At 39.9% G+C, this 18,358-nt stretch overlaps 1 protein-coding gene and 1 long non-coding RNA gene across 2 annotated transcripts; one reads left to right on the plus strand and one right to left on the minus strand.

Annotated features, from left to right (window-relative positions):
* Nucleotides 1-4,150: 4,150 nt before the first annotated feature.
* LOC130461998 (uncharacterized) lies at nt 4,151-6,773 on the minus strand. The gene is made up of 2 exons (XR_008922089.1): nt 6,577-6,773; nt 4,151-4,387 (listed from the first exon to the last, which is right to left on the minus strand). It is a non-coding gene; the product is annotated as an uncharacterized lncRNA (long non-coding RNA).
* A 9,582-nt stretch (nt 6,774-16,355) lies between these two features.
* LOC110802066 (uncharacterized) lies at nt 16,356-17,498 on the plus strand. Its single transcript, XM_022007487.1, has one exon. It carries the CDS (start codon nt 16,356-16,358, stop codon nt 17,496-17,498), a length of 1,143 nt encoding a protein of 380 aa, XP_021863179.1.
* Nucleotides 17,499-18,358: the final 860 nt, after the last annotated feature.

The following is an 18,358-nucleotide window of genomic DNA, read 5'->3' on the forward strand; positions in this document are numbered from 1 at the left end:
TCGCAGATCCAACACATGCCCCGGTCGAGGTAGTGCCTTCAACAGACGAATTTCGTCCAAGAGGCCAATCACGATGTAAGCCAAGGGGGCATGCACCAATGAGAGGGACCTAGTGGGCAAGCGATTGGGTTTGGGATGGGTGTACTACTAGCGAAAAGTGCCGAGTGGACAACATTCGAAGCGTATGCAACCCCCGGTTGGCGATGGGTATCCTTAGTCCCAACTCCCGGGATGAAACATGCCAAGGGAGGCAAGATTCGTTATGCGTGTTTTGTCCGTTCACATTAATATGCTGATTTTCAGGTCGTCCCAACTTGATGGGGAAATAAACGCGGGGTAGGATCGTTTCACCCTTCGGCTATTTTGATTACCTACGAGCACGAGTATTTCCTTCACTATACCCAGTGGAGTCGCCACTGTGAGGGGGTCGAAAAAGCACGAGGCTAAGGCGTGACCTCGTCCCTCGTGGGCGTGACGTTTCTTTTTGTCAAATCAAGTGTATTTGGATTTCCTGTGAGTTTACACCCAATTGACTAGTAATATAGGATTCGCCATTCATTTTTTAACGACAATGAGAAAAACTGACAAAACCCGGTTATCGTGACATAAAGGGAGTGCAATTATGTTTGACCACGACGGCCATAGGTTCCCTTGTGATCCCTGGTGTGGGGATCGCTCAACGTACACCCGCAGGGTAGAGATTGAGGGTTCGGGGGACTGTAACTACCGAGAGGAGTACTCGCTCTTCGATAACTCCAGAGGCAGGATATCCTTACTAGCTCAGCATAAATAATTGAAGGGACATGCGTTAACTATTAAACTAATCCGAATTGATTTTAACAATATGCAACACATAATACTAGATCGATCGTGATTATCTTGTTTAGATTGATTTAAGGGACCTAGCATGATAGTTCAATTTCCCAAGATATTATCTTTATTAGGCGTGATAGAACAATCAAATTTAATAGTTTAACAGTTTTATAAAAGGGCCAGGAAAGCAATTAAATCATGCGAAGGGACACATTACGACGCACCCTTGAGAGGTGCGTCATGGTTCTCAGAAAACTAACCACTTTGGCTTTGCTATTTCTCCTTTTATTTAACGAATCTCAAGTTTCCGGGCTTAATTCTTTAGCTACAAGGGACAGGATACGTTCTGTTCGATTTTTGGATCGATTGCGACAGAACGCGGGATCAATTTCGCAGCGTGAGGCTTAGGCTTAGGCTTAGGGGTTGGAGTCAATACTAAAAATATGAATTGTGTGTGTTCTTTTCACGTCGAATTTGGGGCTGTATTTATAGGGAAGATTTCGTGGAAAGATAGAATTTTAGAGCACTAATCCAAGAAGAATTAGGAGAGAACACGTACCCAGGTAATTTCAGCGCCCAGGGCTGGGCGTTGGAAATGATGTTTGGGCCGAGTTCTTTGTCAGATTTGGACTCTTAGAATCCGGAGTGTTTGAGACTTATCCGAGTCTTTTAGTGCGTATTAACTTTATGAAGAAATGCGTCTGGGCCCTTTACAAACTCTAGGTTCGTTAGGATTTTAATCAATACATAACTCTTATTTTCGAATTATACTAGGAATAGGATTCCTCTTGCAAATTCTATCTCTTTTAGGATTTATGTTGGAGTGCAACACCTAATTTTGACAGGTTTCTATCTTTTATGACTTGCCACTTTTAACAACTACCTATTATGGCAGTTACTATTTTTAGCAGGTTTCTATAAATAGCAGGTTTGGGTGAAATGAAAAGGGCGATTGAGATTCGTTATTTTATAGGAGATGCATTTCCAAGTGGAGATTTATGTTCTCATCATCAAACCTTCCCTTTCGGGAATGGGGACAAAAGTAGGTGTCTACACCTATCAGAATTAAAAGACAGCTTCAAACCAGCTTTCATAAGTAAACTACCAGAAATTAAATTCCTACGCATTTCTGGAACATGCAAAACATTAGTTAAAGTGAGAGTTTTTCCAGAAGTGAGAGTGAGAACGATCTTTCCTTTGCCTTGGACAGTTGCAGAAGCAGAGTTACACATGAATACATTTTCACCATCAATCTTGTTATAGGAGGTGAACATTTCTTTGTTGGTGAATATGTGTCTGGATGCTCCTGTATAAACGATCCATTCAGCAACATCACCTGTCAAGTTAGCTTCTGAACCAACAGCAACAAAATTGTTAGGATCAGCAACAACTTCAACAAGGTGGGCTTGATTCTGATCCGGCTTCTTCTTGACCCTGCAATCCTTGGACTTATGACCAGCCTTCCCACATTCAAAACAGTTACCCTTAAACTTATACTTCTGAATTTTCCCTTGAGGCTTGAACTGACTGCCCTTCCCCTTAAACTTATCATAATAGAAATTGCCCTTAGGTCAACCAGATTAGCTTTAGCAGAACCAGAAAATACAGATTGACCCTTATCCTTAATACGATTCTCCTCCTCAATTTTTAGGTGACCTACGAGTTCCTCTAAGGTAAGGTCTTTCCTCTTATGCAATAATTGGTTTCTAAAATCCTTCCATGAGGGTGGCAGTTTCTCAATTAAAACAATAGCAAGAGTTATATCACAAATACTCAAACCCTCGGCAGCCATAGCAATACATATATTTTCATAAGCATGAATCTGATCAATAATGGGTTTATCTTCCTCAACTTGAAAGCCTAACCACTTACTAACACAATAATGTTTAGTACCAACATCATCAATTCCATACTTTTTCTCTAAACCATCCCAAATATCCCTAGCAAATTATAACCCATATAAATATCAAGCAAGGCATTCGACATATGATGCAACAACATGCCCTTACAGGTTTTATCATCCTTAGCAAACTTAACCTCAAAATCATGCAATTCATCATCATCATCAGGTTTCACAACATCAGAAATAACATACGCAACATCAATTTGTTTCAAATAAAATCTCATCCTAACAGCCCAACGTTTATAATTTTTTCCATCAAGAGGTTCCAGTTTCGACATATCAAGAATAAGAAATTTCGACATATTCATAGCCATAACAGAATAATTGCCTTTTAGATTGTTAGATATATAAGTAATTGGAACAACTTAGCTTGATAATGCGTATATACGAACTGAACACTTGTCGCGCCGTGGCCGGACCACTGCTCTAAAAGAAAATTCCGCGCTACCTCTGATGCAGTAGAACACTTGCAGTTGCCCTCCAGGGTTAACACGACACCAAGGATTGTGTGCACTCACAAGCCTCGGTCGGAGACCATAATATTTGCTTAGAAATACGAGAACAATGTTTAGAATTTGAGAGAGAATAGCAAAGAATGCTTTCTGATTGTGTGTTTATGGAATACAGAAGTGAGGTATTTATAGGAAAGCTGCAACAGCCATAAACGGCTAGTAGTGGAGTAGTGGGAGGTTACACGTTTTACTGGGTAATTAATGGGTAATTAAAACCGTCATTAAGTGGGGTTAATGGGGCAGTTACGGGATTAGTGGTTTGATTAATTCTCTGCCCGTTGGAATTAATTAAACCCTCCACTGACCAAAAATAAAGACCCGGACCACAAAACCCACCCCACGCCCGCGAACCGCATTTGCCAAGTACCAAGTACCAAGGCCAATGGCCCACGGCCCACGGCACGGCCCGCGCGCGCGTGTGTATGTTGTGTGTCCACTATGCCACTCACATGCTTTCTTAAACAAATGATTCCCTCAAGTCCCCAAATATAAACATTGAATAAGCACTAGAGGAAAAACCTCAAGTGCAGGCTCATTTTAAGGGTTTAGTGCGGGCTTTTACATGTGCAGCACATGGCCTGCCCGCACTTGATGTTTCAAGTGCTGCCAATTTGGAAAATGGGCCTGCACTTGTCATATTTTGTGCTCCCAATTTTAGAATATGAGCCCGCACTTGACATATTTGGTGCTGCCAATTTTGAAAATGAGCCCGCACTTGAGATATTTGGTGCTGCCAAATTTGAAAATGAGCCCGCACTTGACATAGAAATGGGCAGCACAAAAATAAAAATGAGCCGCACTTGGCTTATAAATGAGCCACACTTGGAGTATAAATGAGCCGCACATGATCTAGATATGTTGTATAACCGATTTCCCTGCTACATATTATAATTGGACCACGCCACTGATTAACCTCCATACGTCACATAAAAAGTATCCAATTATATAGATAATTAAATTAAATAGTATATAATTGTAAATATAAAAGTCGATTACATTACAATCATATGAAAAACTAGCATCCACAATTTAAGATCCAGTACAAGAAAATATCAAAGACAATCACTGGTAATGAAGCTTGCCAACATTTCTCGAACTTCACATATCTCCTCAAAGGTGAAAGGCCGCTCCCTCGGATTATTGAATACCTTAAAAAGATCTACCATCAAAAAATATATATACACTTTAGTTATATTATAAATATTGAATCGTACAATAAATTAAGACTTAATTTGTTCATAACAAAGAAATAATGAATTGTATAATAATAAAATTGGTTAATTTTGGTCCCAACTTTCATCTAATAAACTTAAATGAGTATTTTACAGTCCTTCCATGTTTCATACACTTAGTTTTATGTTTCAAAGACTCATTCTCACCCATTTTGGTGAAGTTATGCACATTTAAGCCTCGTTAGTTCATTATCGATCACGTTTTGACTAAAATGGCTATTTTCGGTCCCAACTTTCATCTAATGAACTTAAATGAGTCTTTTAAAGTCTTTTCATGTTTAATACACTTAGTTTTATGTTTAAAATATCATTCTCACCCTTTTTGGTGAAGTTATGCACATTTAAGCCTCGTTAGTTCATTATCGGTCACATTTTGAGTAAAATGGCTAATTTCACTCCCAACTTTCAACTAATGAACTTAAATGAGTATTATAAAGTCTTTCCATGTTTGATACACTATTTTTTATGTTTCAAAGACTCATTCTCACCCATTTTGGTGATGTTATGCACATTTAAGCCCCGTTAGTTCATTATTGGTCACATTTTGACTAAAATGGCTTATTTCGGTCCCAATTTTCATCTAATGAACCTAAATGAGTATTTTAAAGTCTTTACAAGTTCTATACAATTAGTTTTATGTTTGAAAGACTCATTCTCAACCATTTTGGTGAAGTAATGCACATTTAAGCTTCGTTAGTTCATTATCGGTCACATTTTGACTAAAATGGCTAATTTCTATCCCAACCTTCAACTAATGAACTTAAATGAGTATTTTAAAGTCTTTCTATGTTTAATAAACTTAATTTTATGTTTCAAAGGCTCATTCTCACCCATTTTGGTGAAGATATGCAAATTTAAGCCTCGTTAGTTCATTATCGGTCACATTTTGACTAAAATGGCTAATTTCAGTCCCAAGTTTCAACTAATGAACTTAAATGAGTATTTTAAAGTCTTTCATGTTTAATAAACTTATTTTTATGTCTCAAAGATTCATTCTCACCCATTTTGGTGTAGTTATGCACATTTATCCCTCGTTAGTTCATTATCGGTCACATTTTGACTAAAATGGCTAATTTCGGTCCCAACTTTCAACTAATGAACTTAAATAAGTATTTTAAATTCTTTCCATGTTCAATACACTTAATTTTATGTTTCAAAGACTCATTCTCACCCATATTGGTGAAGTTATGCACATTTAAGCCTCGTTAGTTCATTATCGGAAACATTTTGACTAAAATGGCTAATTTCGATCCCAACTTTCAACTAATCAACTTAAATGAGTATTTTAAAGTCTTTCTATGTTTAATAAAATTATTTTTATGTTTCAAAGGCTCATTCTCACCCATTTTGGTAAAGTTATGCATATTTAAGCTACGTTAGTTCATTATCGGTCACGTTTTGACTAAAATGGCTAATTTTGGTCCCAACTTTCAACTAATGAACTTACATGAGTATTTTAAATTCTTTCCATGTTTAATACACTTAGTTTATTTATCTTATTCACTGCGTACATAGGAAAACAAATTTTAAACAAGGTCTACACTCTACACTCAGAGATACCATGTCTTAACTCTTAAGTAGCACCATCTCCATTATTCAACAGTGAAGCTTAATAATGGAACTCAACTATGGTTACCAATTAAAATATACCGTCATTATTTTATTTTGACACCTTATATTTTCGAAAATGAGGAAAAAGAAAATTCAGCCAAAACAAATAAAAGCTTAGTACACTGCCTGTAATACCTTATTCTATTATGATCCTAGTCTAAATCAAAATATTGGGGCAAACTTAATGATATAATTTATAGAGTACTGGACATATATGCTTATAACGTATAAAATAGTTCTCCCATTTGTTGTTACGTACATTTCTTGATATAAGTCTAGTCTGTCATATGACTGGCAGACCTTAGGTGAGTTAGAAATTTGTGGTCATCATGATAATTAGAATTGCAGTCTCTAATAGGAACAACCAAACAAAACTAATGACTATGAAGAAAAAAGCTTAGGGAGGCATCTATGTTAGGTGTTCCCATTACCATGTAGAATACATATATGTTCTAGCAGTTAAAGAATACATATATGTACTGGAAGTCAATGATATGAAACTCACCTGAATGAAGGTTGTTGGATCAGAAGAGATGTTCAGGAAGCTCGTAATACTCTCCACAAGATGATATGATAAAAAGACATAGATGGGTTAGTATTCTAGTTATTTCCAGCCAGTAAGAAATCAAGATTATGTTTATACGAACCCCAATTTGAAGGACATGAGTTGTATTCGCCATTAGTTCATATACAATGAATAGTTCAAAGTGCTAAGTATCTAAATAGAATACACAATGTCCTTATGAGTGACTTATAGGTGCTAGACAATTAATAAACTCATTATGGATTATGGTTAAGAAGTAAGCAGATCCCTTCAAACTAATCATTACATTTACGTCAGAAACAGATCCAATGGTCAATTTTACTCTATCCCTTACTCTATCAATAAAGGGATATAGTTTACTGCATATCTAAAAATATACCCATAACAAGTAGGGACAGACGAAAGTGAAGCTAATTAGATGCGCTACTGTAGACACCTAATTTGTGTCTCCCCTCTAGGATAATGACGATACCATTATCCTTACTAGGCGGTTGGAGCAACTCCGTGCGGAAATCCCAATTTCTAAGAACATCTCCAAAATACAAGATCCAAAATCCAATCCCCGAGACCGTTCCCCTTCCGGAACTCGGTACAAAATACAATTTTCAAAAGCCAATTTCAAAATCCAAGTACAATCTCATCTAGTAGACCATTCCATTGGTTTTACTAAGCCTTTTCCACTCAAAATCATATAAGGCAAGTCAAATTCGGGCGCCGACCCACAAAATCAAGCAAGCTGGGCCCCGTCCCCTAAAACCGGAATTCAAAACCCGAAACGGCTTGTTTTTAGACGCAAAATCAAGTCTTAACCTCCAAGCAAATACTACGTGCCAAGCATCGTACTATTCGTACGAAGGTACATCAATACAAGACAAATCAAGGACGGAGCCTGCGTCCTTGTTTTGGCAGCACTCGTGCCACGTCACCAGCGCTGGGCGCCGGTTTGGCGTGCTGCGCTGGCAATGGCTGGCGTTTTCCAGCCATTTTTCCTATTAAAACCCCCTCATTTCCAGAATTTGAGGGGGGATTCAATATACAACGTCGTAATACCATAATTACGCCTCAAATCCAAATAAAAAAATCCTTCAAAAACACATACAAACTTCAAGTTCTAAGCAATTGGGAGCTCTAAAAGGAATTCTTGCCTAAACCTAAATAGGTAATTCTGAATCCCACCATATTTAATCATGTTTCTTTGATTTTCCTACTTCAAAAATGATTAGCAAGTTGCCATTTTTACTACTAAAAATTTCACTTGCAAAAATCATACATCTTTTCAAAATCCAAACTTTTCAAAATACAAACTTTCAAGATTCAAGGATGTTCAAATTTGTTTGCAAACGCTTCTTTGAACTAGAATCACTTTCAAGTATGGAGTAATCAAAGATGACACCTTTTTAACTATTAAAGGTTGAGTCTTTTGAGATTCAAGACTCCATCTTTTCAAAATACAAGTACAAGTTTTCAAATTTCAAGATCCCACCATGTTTAGGGTTGCACATGACTACTTCCCTAAACTAGGATCCTTTCAAAGTAAGAGCACATCAGAGATCTAAGCTTTTCAACATTAAAAGGCCCGATCTTTGAGATTCAAGTCTCTTAAGCTTCAATATTTCAAGTACAAGTTCAATATTTCAAATTCAAGTTCAAAATTTTCAAGTTCAATATTTCAAGATTCAAACTTTCAAGTTCAAATTCTATATGCAAAGTCTAGGATACTTTGGGATGAGCAACTTCTCCCAAGTTGAGATTTTTGGCTTTGAATTCGTGTCGGGCGCACTTATTTTTAAGGTGTCGCTTGGCGTTCGAATCTCATGTGCCCAAGTACAAATTTCAATATCGCAATTTCAATTATGCACCTTTCAATATTGCAATTTCAATTATGCACCTTTCAATTCCGCAATTTCAATATCGCACCTTCAATTTCGCAATTTCAATATCGCACTTTCAATTCCGCATTTCATTTCCGCATCTTTACTTGCCTAGTCCTTCTAGGCAATGTGGACCTACTCCCTAGTCCGTCTCTAGGGGGTCTTGTATTTACTAATTCCGCACTTATTTACTATTGTGATGTTGCTTTATTTTCTTTATTGCTTTCATCACCATAAATGCTAAATACAACAAAATGCAAGGTTACATCACGCTTAACAAAGATAATTTCTTGGACAAACCGATCTTAGGTTCCCTTAAATTACCTTTAAAGCAAAGTGACCACCATACAAAGTAGAGATTCTATTTGCTCTAAATTCAAACCCGCATAGTCTAAACTAGGGTATTTTCGAAAATGCCATGTCACGTACTCGAATAATTTCTAAAGCTCGCAGAATAAGCATCTCGTTCCCGTGCCCGGATCTCATCCATCCGTTTCGAAGATTCAAGTCTTATCCTAATAGAGTCATTTGCGGTCTTTCCAAACGAGACCCTAAACAACGTTTGTTGGAGACTCCTTCGAGGTACAAAAATACGATGGTTTCTAAAAACCGCCCCCTTGTAGGGAATTACAATACATACGCAAAAAACACCCCCCTTAAATTCTGGCGACTTAACTGGGGACTTTCTAATTTTAATTTCGAAAATGCGAGCAGATAGCCACTGATCTGCTTAAGTACTGGATGCCTGCCCAACGCCACTGCCTGCATCCAGGACTTGTCGCCCACTTTTGCTCAACTTTTCGTGTTGGGAGTTAGTCTATTTTTGAATATGGAAGGATGCTCCCAAACCTCGAGAACGAATGTCGAAAAACGAGCTTTACAAATACAAATTCGAGTATGATTTCAAATTTCAATTTCTAGGCATTTCATGCATTTTTCGAAAACCATATTGTGCAAAATGACATTCTACCTTGCCCAAACGGATGTGTTCTGCATTCGGGCTAGCCCCGGGGGCAACGAAATGGTGACTCTCCATACAGTTCCCGACCAAAGTGTGTGACCATTTCCGCGCCTACCGAAACTTGGCATTTGCTTGACATTCCCGATGTCAAGTATGGAGGCCGTCTGCCGACACACACGTCCCTTAGGAGGATGTGTAAGTTGTCGCCGGATCCGTCTCTTAGTGAAGTACCTTTTGACACCCAAAGCCGACCACTTGCATCATACAAAAACTTAGACCGACCTTAGGTAGAGAACTTTGCATGTCGCATTCATATTCATGATTAGTGTGACAACGTGCTACTTGTGCTTTGTGTGGGCGTCTTTGCGCGCGTGAATGGCTAACCTCGAGTTCTAGCTTGCCAAAACCAATTAGTCTCCAACTAGGAAACCAAACCCCTAGGAGCATCATTCAAACCTCATGCATCTAAATCGCCGATTTAAGGTCTTTTAGGAGTGCCACTCCATTTGATTCAAAACCCTCAAACACGCCTCACGCACAAATGCCAAATTCAAAATTCAATCCAACGGCGTCATAATGCCGGATTTTCGAGTCCATATTCCAAGTTCCAAATTCAAAATGCAATCCAACGGCGTTATAATGCTGGATTTTCCGCTCCAAATTTCAACCTTCAAATACAAAATGCAATCCAACGGCGTCATAATGCCGGATTTTCCATTTCAAGCTTCAAACTCAAGTTCAAATCCAACGGCGTCATAATGCCGAAATTTCCATTTCAAACCACAAGTTTCAAATTCAAACTCAAATCCAACGGCGTCATAATGCCGGATTTCCTAGTCCAAATTTCGAGTTTCAAGTCCAAATTTTCTAGTCCAAACCTCAATTTTCAAGTCCAAATCCAACGGCGTCATAATGCCGGATTTTCTAATTCAAATTTCGAGTTTTTAGTTTCAAGTTCAAAACTCAAATCCAACGGCGTCATAATGCCTGATTTTCTAGTCAAAATTTCAAATTCCACGTTCAAAACTCAAATCCAATGGCGTCATGCCGGATTTTCTATTTCAAACATTCAAGTCTTCAAACCTCAAACTCAAGTTGCCAACCTCAAGACCTCAAGTTCAAATGTCCAAGCTCATGACCGGCGTAATGCCCACCTTTTCAACTCCAATTTTCAAACCTCAAATCCCATGTCGATCTTTCGAGTTTCAAGTCCTATGCTCAAAATTTCAAGTTCCAAGTTCATACCGTCGTAATGCCGACTTTTCCATTCCATATTTCAAACCTCATGTTCGAAGTTCAAAAATTCCAAACCTTCCAATCTCAAGTCCTATATTCGAAGCTTCCAATTCCAAATCCATGATGGCATAACCTCTCTCATTCAATCTCATTCTCAAACACTTCAAAATTCCAAGTCCGCGGCGGCATAATGCCGGACTTTCAAATTCCCAAATTCAATGTCTCAAATCCATGGCGGCATAATGCCGGATTTTCAATATATAAAAGTGCGTCTTTTCCATTTCCAAGTTCAAAACTTCGAATCAAATTCAAACTTCAAACTCATTTTTGAGCTACAAATCCTTGCTTTCCGTTGCTCTCAAATTCAAAATTCCAAACATTTCCAATGGGTTGAAAATCCCCTGAAATAAAACAAATTCAAAACCCTCTTTTCCAATGGGTTGAAAATCCCCTAAAATAATACAAGTTCCAATTCTCCAAAGGGTTGAAAATCCCCTCCAATGGGTTGAAAATCCCCTGAAATAATACCAGTCCAACTTTCCAATGGGTTGAAAATCCCCTGAAATAGTACAAGTTCAAATTTCGCATCCTATTCTTGGGTTGAAACTCCCCTAAAATATTCCAAGTCCTATCAATGGGTTGAAATTCCCCTAAAATATTGACGGGTTGAAATTCCCTTAAAATAATACAAAATCAATTCCCTTTCAATCGGGTTGAAATTCCCTTCAAATACTCCAAATCTAACGGGTTGAAATTCCCCTAAGATATTGACGGGTTGAAATTCCCTTGAAATAATACAAAATTCAATCTCCTACTACAAGTCCAATTTCGAAATTCTTAATGGGTTGAAATTCCCCTAAAATAGTCCAAGTTCCAATAGGTCGAAATATTCTTTCGATATTCCAAGTTCTAGTACAAAGAGTCAACTTCCACAAAAGAATGAAGGCTCCTCTCAAACACTTCCAACAGGTTGCAAATCCCGAATACAAGTACACAAATCCAAAATCCCGAATCTTCGGAGTGGCACTTAGAGTCAAGTCTAGGTCTCATTCATTGCATGCATATCATATCATGTGTCGCGAAGTCCAAGTTCTAAATCATGTGGTGTGTCCTAAATAGGAGTCCGAGGATCCTGTGGGTTCGCCGAAGAGGAGAGAGGTTGAAAAGAACTACATCAGCCCTAGCCTCCCTCATAGCCGGCATCAAACGAGCAGCCAGTTCATCTCCTACATATCAAACTTCCAGTCCCTTTCAAGAATCAGTCCAAATGTCTGCCTCCGATCAACTCACTCAACTCCTAGCAGCTTTCACCAGCCTCAGCGCCAATGTGGAGAACATAAGCAACCGACTGGGGGTTGTGGAACAGGGTGCACCTACTGATGACTTAACCAAGAAGATCGAGAGTCTGGTAAGTAAGGTCACTAATCAAGAGAACTATTTTGACACCTCAATGGAAGACAACCTCAAGGGGATGGCGAATCTGCCAGACAAATTCTCCGCCAATGATATTCCAAAGTTCAAGTCCACCGACAATCCTAAATACCACCTCAAGAACTTCAGAGCTACAATGGCCATCAAGGGGGTCGAACTCGAGCTGTACCTTGTGGTATTCCCCATGTCTCTGGAACCAGTCTGCCAGAAATGGTACTATACACTCAAGGAACATCAAACATGTACATGGGAAGCAGTTGCTCGAGCATTTATGGAGCAATATCAGCCCAACATTCAACTTCAAACTACTCTAAGGGAGCTAGAGGTTCTCAGGCAATGGCCTCAGGAAGGCTTCACTACTTACCTCAACCGGTGGAGAGAAATAGCGTCCCAGATGGTGACTCGACCCTCCGAGAGAGAACTGGTCAAGATCTTTATTGCTGGTCTTCTTCCGAAATACAATACTCACATGAAGTACCTAGGCTTGGAAAGCTTCAAGAGAACCTACGACATCGGGGTCGACATAGAAGATGACATGATGAAAGCACTAGAAGCCCCGGCTCCACAAGCTGAAAAGTGGAAGGGCAAGAGAACTGAAGAAACACACAAAGTTCATGAGGTTAACGCCCTAGAGGCTCCTCAAGGTCCAAATTCAAACAATTTCAAGAACAATGCTAACCAGCCCAACTATCAAGAAAGACCACAAAGGGTCTTTACAAACCTTGGGATGTCCTACAGCGAGGCATTCGATCGGCTGGTGGAAAAACAAGTCATAACACCAATCGATCCAACACCCGATCCTCCAGTCGACAAAAGGTCCAAGAGCTGGGATCCGGCAGCCCATTGCAAGTATCATCAAGGTAAGGGTCATGACATCGAAGACTGCTACAAGCTTAAGCACTTGATCCAAAACATGGTCGACAACAAGACCTTCCCCTACCTCCCGGAGCCAAACAAACTCCCTCGGTCCAAGCTATCTCCTATGACTGTGAAGATGAAGAAGAGGAATTCTCATGCCATTTAATCTCTACAATATACAAGCCAGGTTACGAACTGATGGTCCCAAGCTTTTGCCATCTCCTTCCAAGTGCTCAAAACTGGGTGATCCCCGAACCTAGGGTAACCACCGACATTTAAGAAAACATCTGCCCTCTCTCCACCTTGAAGGCTTTGGGGTTCTCTGAGTACGATCTCATGCTGAGTGCTCAACAGACTGTCAAACTCCAGGATGTCACATAAAAGGTCCTAAGAGTCCTCGAACTAGTTTTCTCCTTCAACACTTATCACATCAATGCTGAATTCCTAGTTGTCGATGTGTCTGCCAACTTTGATCTACTATTCGGAGAGCCTTGGTTCGAGGAAATATTGGATGGCCCTGCCTGCCTCACCCTCAAAGGTTCAAGCTTCCGAGACACTTCCATCAGACAAAAGCCGGCTGTACGCCAGGAAAAGGATGAGTGCATTCAAGAATACTACTACAGATGGGCAACCTCCGCTCGTACAATCAAGCCCGAGCTGCCAGAGGGAAAAATGGTGAGAATGTTCCTCATAGGGCTCAACACTTCATGCTAGGGTAGCTTCGCCGCATTTCCTTACAGCACGTGGGATCAGGTCCGGGATCAAGTCTTGAAGATCTGTGCATGTAGCCCCGTCTACGATGATTATGACGATGACGTGGATATCTGGAATACCCCGAGAACTATCTTTACGATTAGTGTCTTTGTCCAAGTCAAGAGTCTGTCTTTCAATTTCCGAGTCTAGCAATGAGTCTAAGAGTCTAGAACTAGAGTCTTGCATCAATCAAGAGCCTCTAAAGGCCGAGCTTCAAGTCAAAACAGTCGATGTAATGATTGCTGATTTCAATAACACTTCAATTTCTACTTACTCCTCGCGTTCTAATTCAAAACACAATCCTAATCCAAACAACTTTGCTTCACAAGAAACTGACCTTGAAATTCTAAAAGCTATCGAAAATCATGAAAACAAGACGCCCGTAATTGAGGAAACAGAAAAAATCAACCTTTCTAACAACAGTGATTCAAAACTAGTTCAGATTGGTTTAACTCTATCTCAAGCAGAGCGGGATGATCTTATCAAGATACTTTCAGAGTACATAGAAGTCTTCGCATGGTCCTATCATGATATGTCAGGGGTTGATCCAAGCATCGATCAGCATACAATTCCCCTTATTCCAGGTTCAAAGCCCATCAAGCAGAAACTCCGTCGCATGAAACTGGACGTTTCCCTCAAAATTCAAGAAGAGGTCTCCAAGAAGCTAGAGGCCGGGTTTATTCGAGAAGCAAAGTATCCAGAATGGATCGTAAATGTCGTCCCAGTTCCAAAGAAAGTACGAATGTGTGTGGACTACAGAGATCTTAACAGGGCCATCCCTAAAGACGGTTTTCCATCACCCCACATCGACATCCTGGTCGACAACACCACAAATCATGCCTTACTCTCTTTTATGGACGGGTATGCACGCTACAATCAGATTCCCATGGCAGAGGAGGATATGGAGAAGACAACCTTCTTCACTCAGTGGGGTACATATTGCTACATAGTTATGCCGTTTGGACTGAAGAACGCAGGAGCAACCTATTAAAGAACAGCCACAGCATCTACGTGAACAATTAAAAGGGGCTTCTTCTCTCTGCCATGGAAAGAGCGTAGGATAAGGTTCTTGCTATTGTGCGCAACCTTTTCGAAAATGACGAGGAAGAAGAAGAATCAGAAGCATGAAGTTCGAGAAAACAATGAGGAGGCCTCCTCTCTTCTCAACACTGTAAGTTTGAGGCCAAAGAATCAGCATCAACTGAGAAATGTGACACCCAGCTATGGTGGGGAAACTCGGAAATCGCCGCCGGTAATTTCTCCGTTTCCGTCGCATCCAAACACTGAGCCACCTTCTCCTGAGATGCAAGAAGCCATTGATGCCTACCACGCTGCTATTAACTACACCCCCTCTCTCCCAGCGCCAACCCAGGTGGTTTCTCCAAAGATCTTGGAGATTGTGGAAGGTGTGCAAGACAGTGGAGTTCTTAGAGGCTCTGCATTGGAAAGGGTTAAAGAGATGACGAGGAGTGTGAATGTTGTGCTTGGATTGAAGAATGGTACGGAAACCCTTGCTGATAATAGGGGTTTGTAATACTCAGAATCAGAGCACATTGATTCTACTCAGCAAAGGACCAGCTCTTTAAAGGAGCAGTGTGAGAATGGTGCACCTCCAACAACACCTTGGGTGAGTCTCTTTAAAGGTTCTCAACTCACTGGTAAAGGTAATGCACTCTCTTTCATCCCTCTCACAATTTCAGATGGTTGTCCTGTTGCTGTGCTTGATAGCTTAGACATTAAGAGTATGGCTGCTCAATGGGATGCAACTCTTATTTTGTATGTTGTAGGAGAGAAACCATCCATTGGGGATGTCATTAGGTATATTGCAAATGAGTGGAAAATTCTAAGTAAGCCTTATGTGTTTCTGCATGATGAGGGGTACTTTGTGATTAAATTTGCTGCTAAGAAAGATAGGGATTTAGTGTTGCTATCTGGACCTCATTCCTTCTATGGTAGGCCTATGATCACCAAACCTTGGACTGCTAATTTTGACTTCCAGGAGGAGATTCTGAGGGTTATTCCTGTGTGGGTGAGACATCCAAATCTCCATTTGAGCTGTTGGGGTATTGACTCCCTCAGCAGGATTGGAAGTTTGATAGGAGTGCCACTCTTTGCTGATGAGTGTACCTCTAAGCAGTTAAGGATCTCTTTTGCTAGGATGTTGATTGAAGTGGATATCACAAAGGAGTTGCCAAAAACTGTGCAGATTCAGAATAGTGAAGGTGTGGCTATTAGGCAAAAGGTAGAATATGACTAGCTTCCCCCCTTCTGAAAATCCTGTAAGGTCATGGGACATGATTGTAGCATTAAAAAGAGCAATACCACTAGATTTCAGCCTGCAGTGTTTGTTAAACCCACTCAAAAGATCCTAGAGTTAATGTTGTTCCTGTAATTGTGGAAGATGAGAAATGTGCTGAAAGAGTAAAGGAGGTGGCTTCTACTGTTGTTGAGAACACTCCAGCTGCTATTGCTCAACCTAGTGATGATGGGTGGAGGGTAGTATTTAGGAGAAGAAGGGAGACTAGATCTCATATTTCTGCTCTTGGTTTGGCCCAAGTTCATACTTCTGTGGTGAGTTCTTCTGAGGATGATGATGGAGGTGGGGGAGAAGGTAGTTTGGAGTTCCTCCCATGATAATATGCTCATGGAATGTGAGGGGGATTAATGCTCCTTCAAAGGTGGTGGAGGTGAGGAGGTTTTTGCAGAAGAATAATGTAGATGTTGTAGCTTTGGTGGAGACTAGGGTAAGAGAAAATAATGTCAAGAAAGTTCAGACTAAGCTTGGAGGTGAGTGGAAGTGGGAAATGAACTACTCCTACTCTCCTAAAGGGAGAATTTGGGTAGGTTGGAGACACAGTTTGATTACTTATCAGGTTGTGAATAAAACAGATCGGTTTATTCATGGAGTCCTATGCACTAAGACTGGCTTAACTAATTTTGAATTTACTGCTGTCTATGGTCTACACACTATAGATCATAGAAAGCCCTTATGGGTTGATTTGGTCAAAGTGAGCAAACCTTGGCTCCTTATGGGGGATTTCAATTCTGTTTTATATTCTGGGGATAGGATTAATGGTAAGCAAGTTCAAGATAGTGAAACAAGGGACTTTGAGGGGTGTATTGATGCTGCTGGTTTGGCTGAACTGAAGAGTTGTGGCCACTACTTCTCCTGGAGTAATAAAGGGCAAGGTGATATGAGAATCAGTTCTAGAATCGATAGAGCTCTAGGGTGTGCTGCTTGGCATACAGTTTTTGATGATGTTGTTGTGGATTATCTTAACCCAGGTCTTCCTGACCATTCTCCTCTTGTTCTCACTTGTAAATTAGAGGATCATTCTAAAGGGAGGCCTTTTAGGTTCTTCAACTATATGGCTGATCACCCTAGCTTTAATCAAGTGGTTCAAGATGGCTGGAAGGTTAATACTCAGGGTACTGCAATGCACCAGGTGTGGCAAAAGTTGAAATGTGTTAAGCAGGGTTTGAAAACTTTACACAAGAAGGAGTTTGCAAGACTTGAGGAAAGAATTGACACTATTAGAACTGATCTTGATGGCATCCAACTCCAGCTGGCTGCTACTCCCATTGACACTGAGTTACAGGTGAATGAAAAAAGGCAGACAGAGTTGCTTAAAAAGTTTCTAGGAATTCAGGAAAGTGCATATAGACAAAAATCAAGAATTCAGTGGTTGAAAACAGGTGACTCAAACTCTAAATTTTTCTTCAGTGCTATGAAAGAGAGATGCACACACTACTACGAAACGCGCCTTTTATGAACGCTTTTTAGAAGGTTTTTCGACGCCATAAAGCGTCGAGAAATTTAGCCTCGACGCTTTCTAAAAGCGTCGAAAAAATTAAAGTCGAGAAAATTCTCGACGCCAGGTTGCGTCGACTACCTCGACGCTTTTTGACGACCACCTTTTATGTTCAGCGTCGACCACCTCGACGCTTTATACCGCCCACATGTCTGATACAAGCGTCCACAAGTTGTTTTCCCTCTTTGCCCAACATTCTCCTACTTAAAGTCCTCGACGCTAATTGGCGTCCATGTTTTCTCCATCCCCGACGCTTTTATGCGTCCACAAGTTTGACTTTTGGCGTCCCCAACATTTTTTCCTGCTTTGCCCATTTTGAATTGGCGGGAATTTAATTCAAAATGAGCACGATAATATTACGACCCCAGAAAACGTCTAGATTTATTTGTATAATTAAGCTTTTTTTCACCTATTCCTGTATCGCATATAGGCTGTTTTTATTCCACCTATTCCTGTATCATATCGCATATTTAATAAATATATAATAAAAAACTATTCAATATCACAATTATAAATTTAAAATTAAAGTACAACACAAGATCATTCAATAAAACCTGAATTGTGAATACTTGGTCTTCAATTAACAATAAAATTAACGTACAAAAACTTAAGTAGTTGAAATTCATAATACGTACACGTATGTTTCAAACCAGAATCCAAACATACACGCATCTATATCACTAACCGAAATCTCAACCAAATAGTCTAAAACATCATAAATCAAACCCAAGAAAAACTAAAACTTAGAAAAACTAAAACTTAGATCGGTGGCAGTAGCTCATATGAAGCTCAAGTGTCTTGGCCTTCATTTTGCTTTTGCA

Source organism: Spinacia oleracea, chromosome 5, assembly GCF_020520425.1.
Source record: "Spinacia oleracea cultivar Varoflay chromosome 5, BTI_SOV_V1, whole genome shotgun sequence".
Taxonomy (NCBI): Eukaryota; Viridiplantae; Streptophyta; class Magnoliopsida; order Caryophyllales; family Amaranthaceae; genus Spinacia; species Spinacia oleracea.

Coding starts and splice junctions, on each gene's coding strand:
- LOC110802066 (XM_022007487.1), top strand. CDS start 16,356: ATGATAATATGCTCATGGAATGTGAGGGGGATTAATGCTCCTTCAAAG.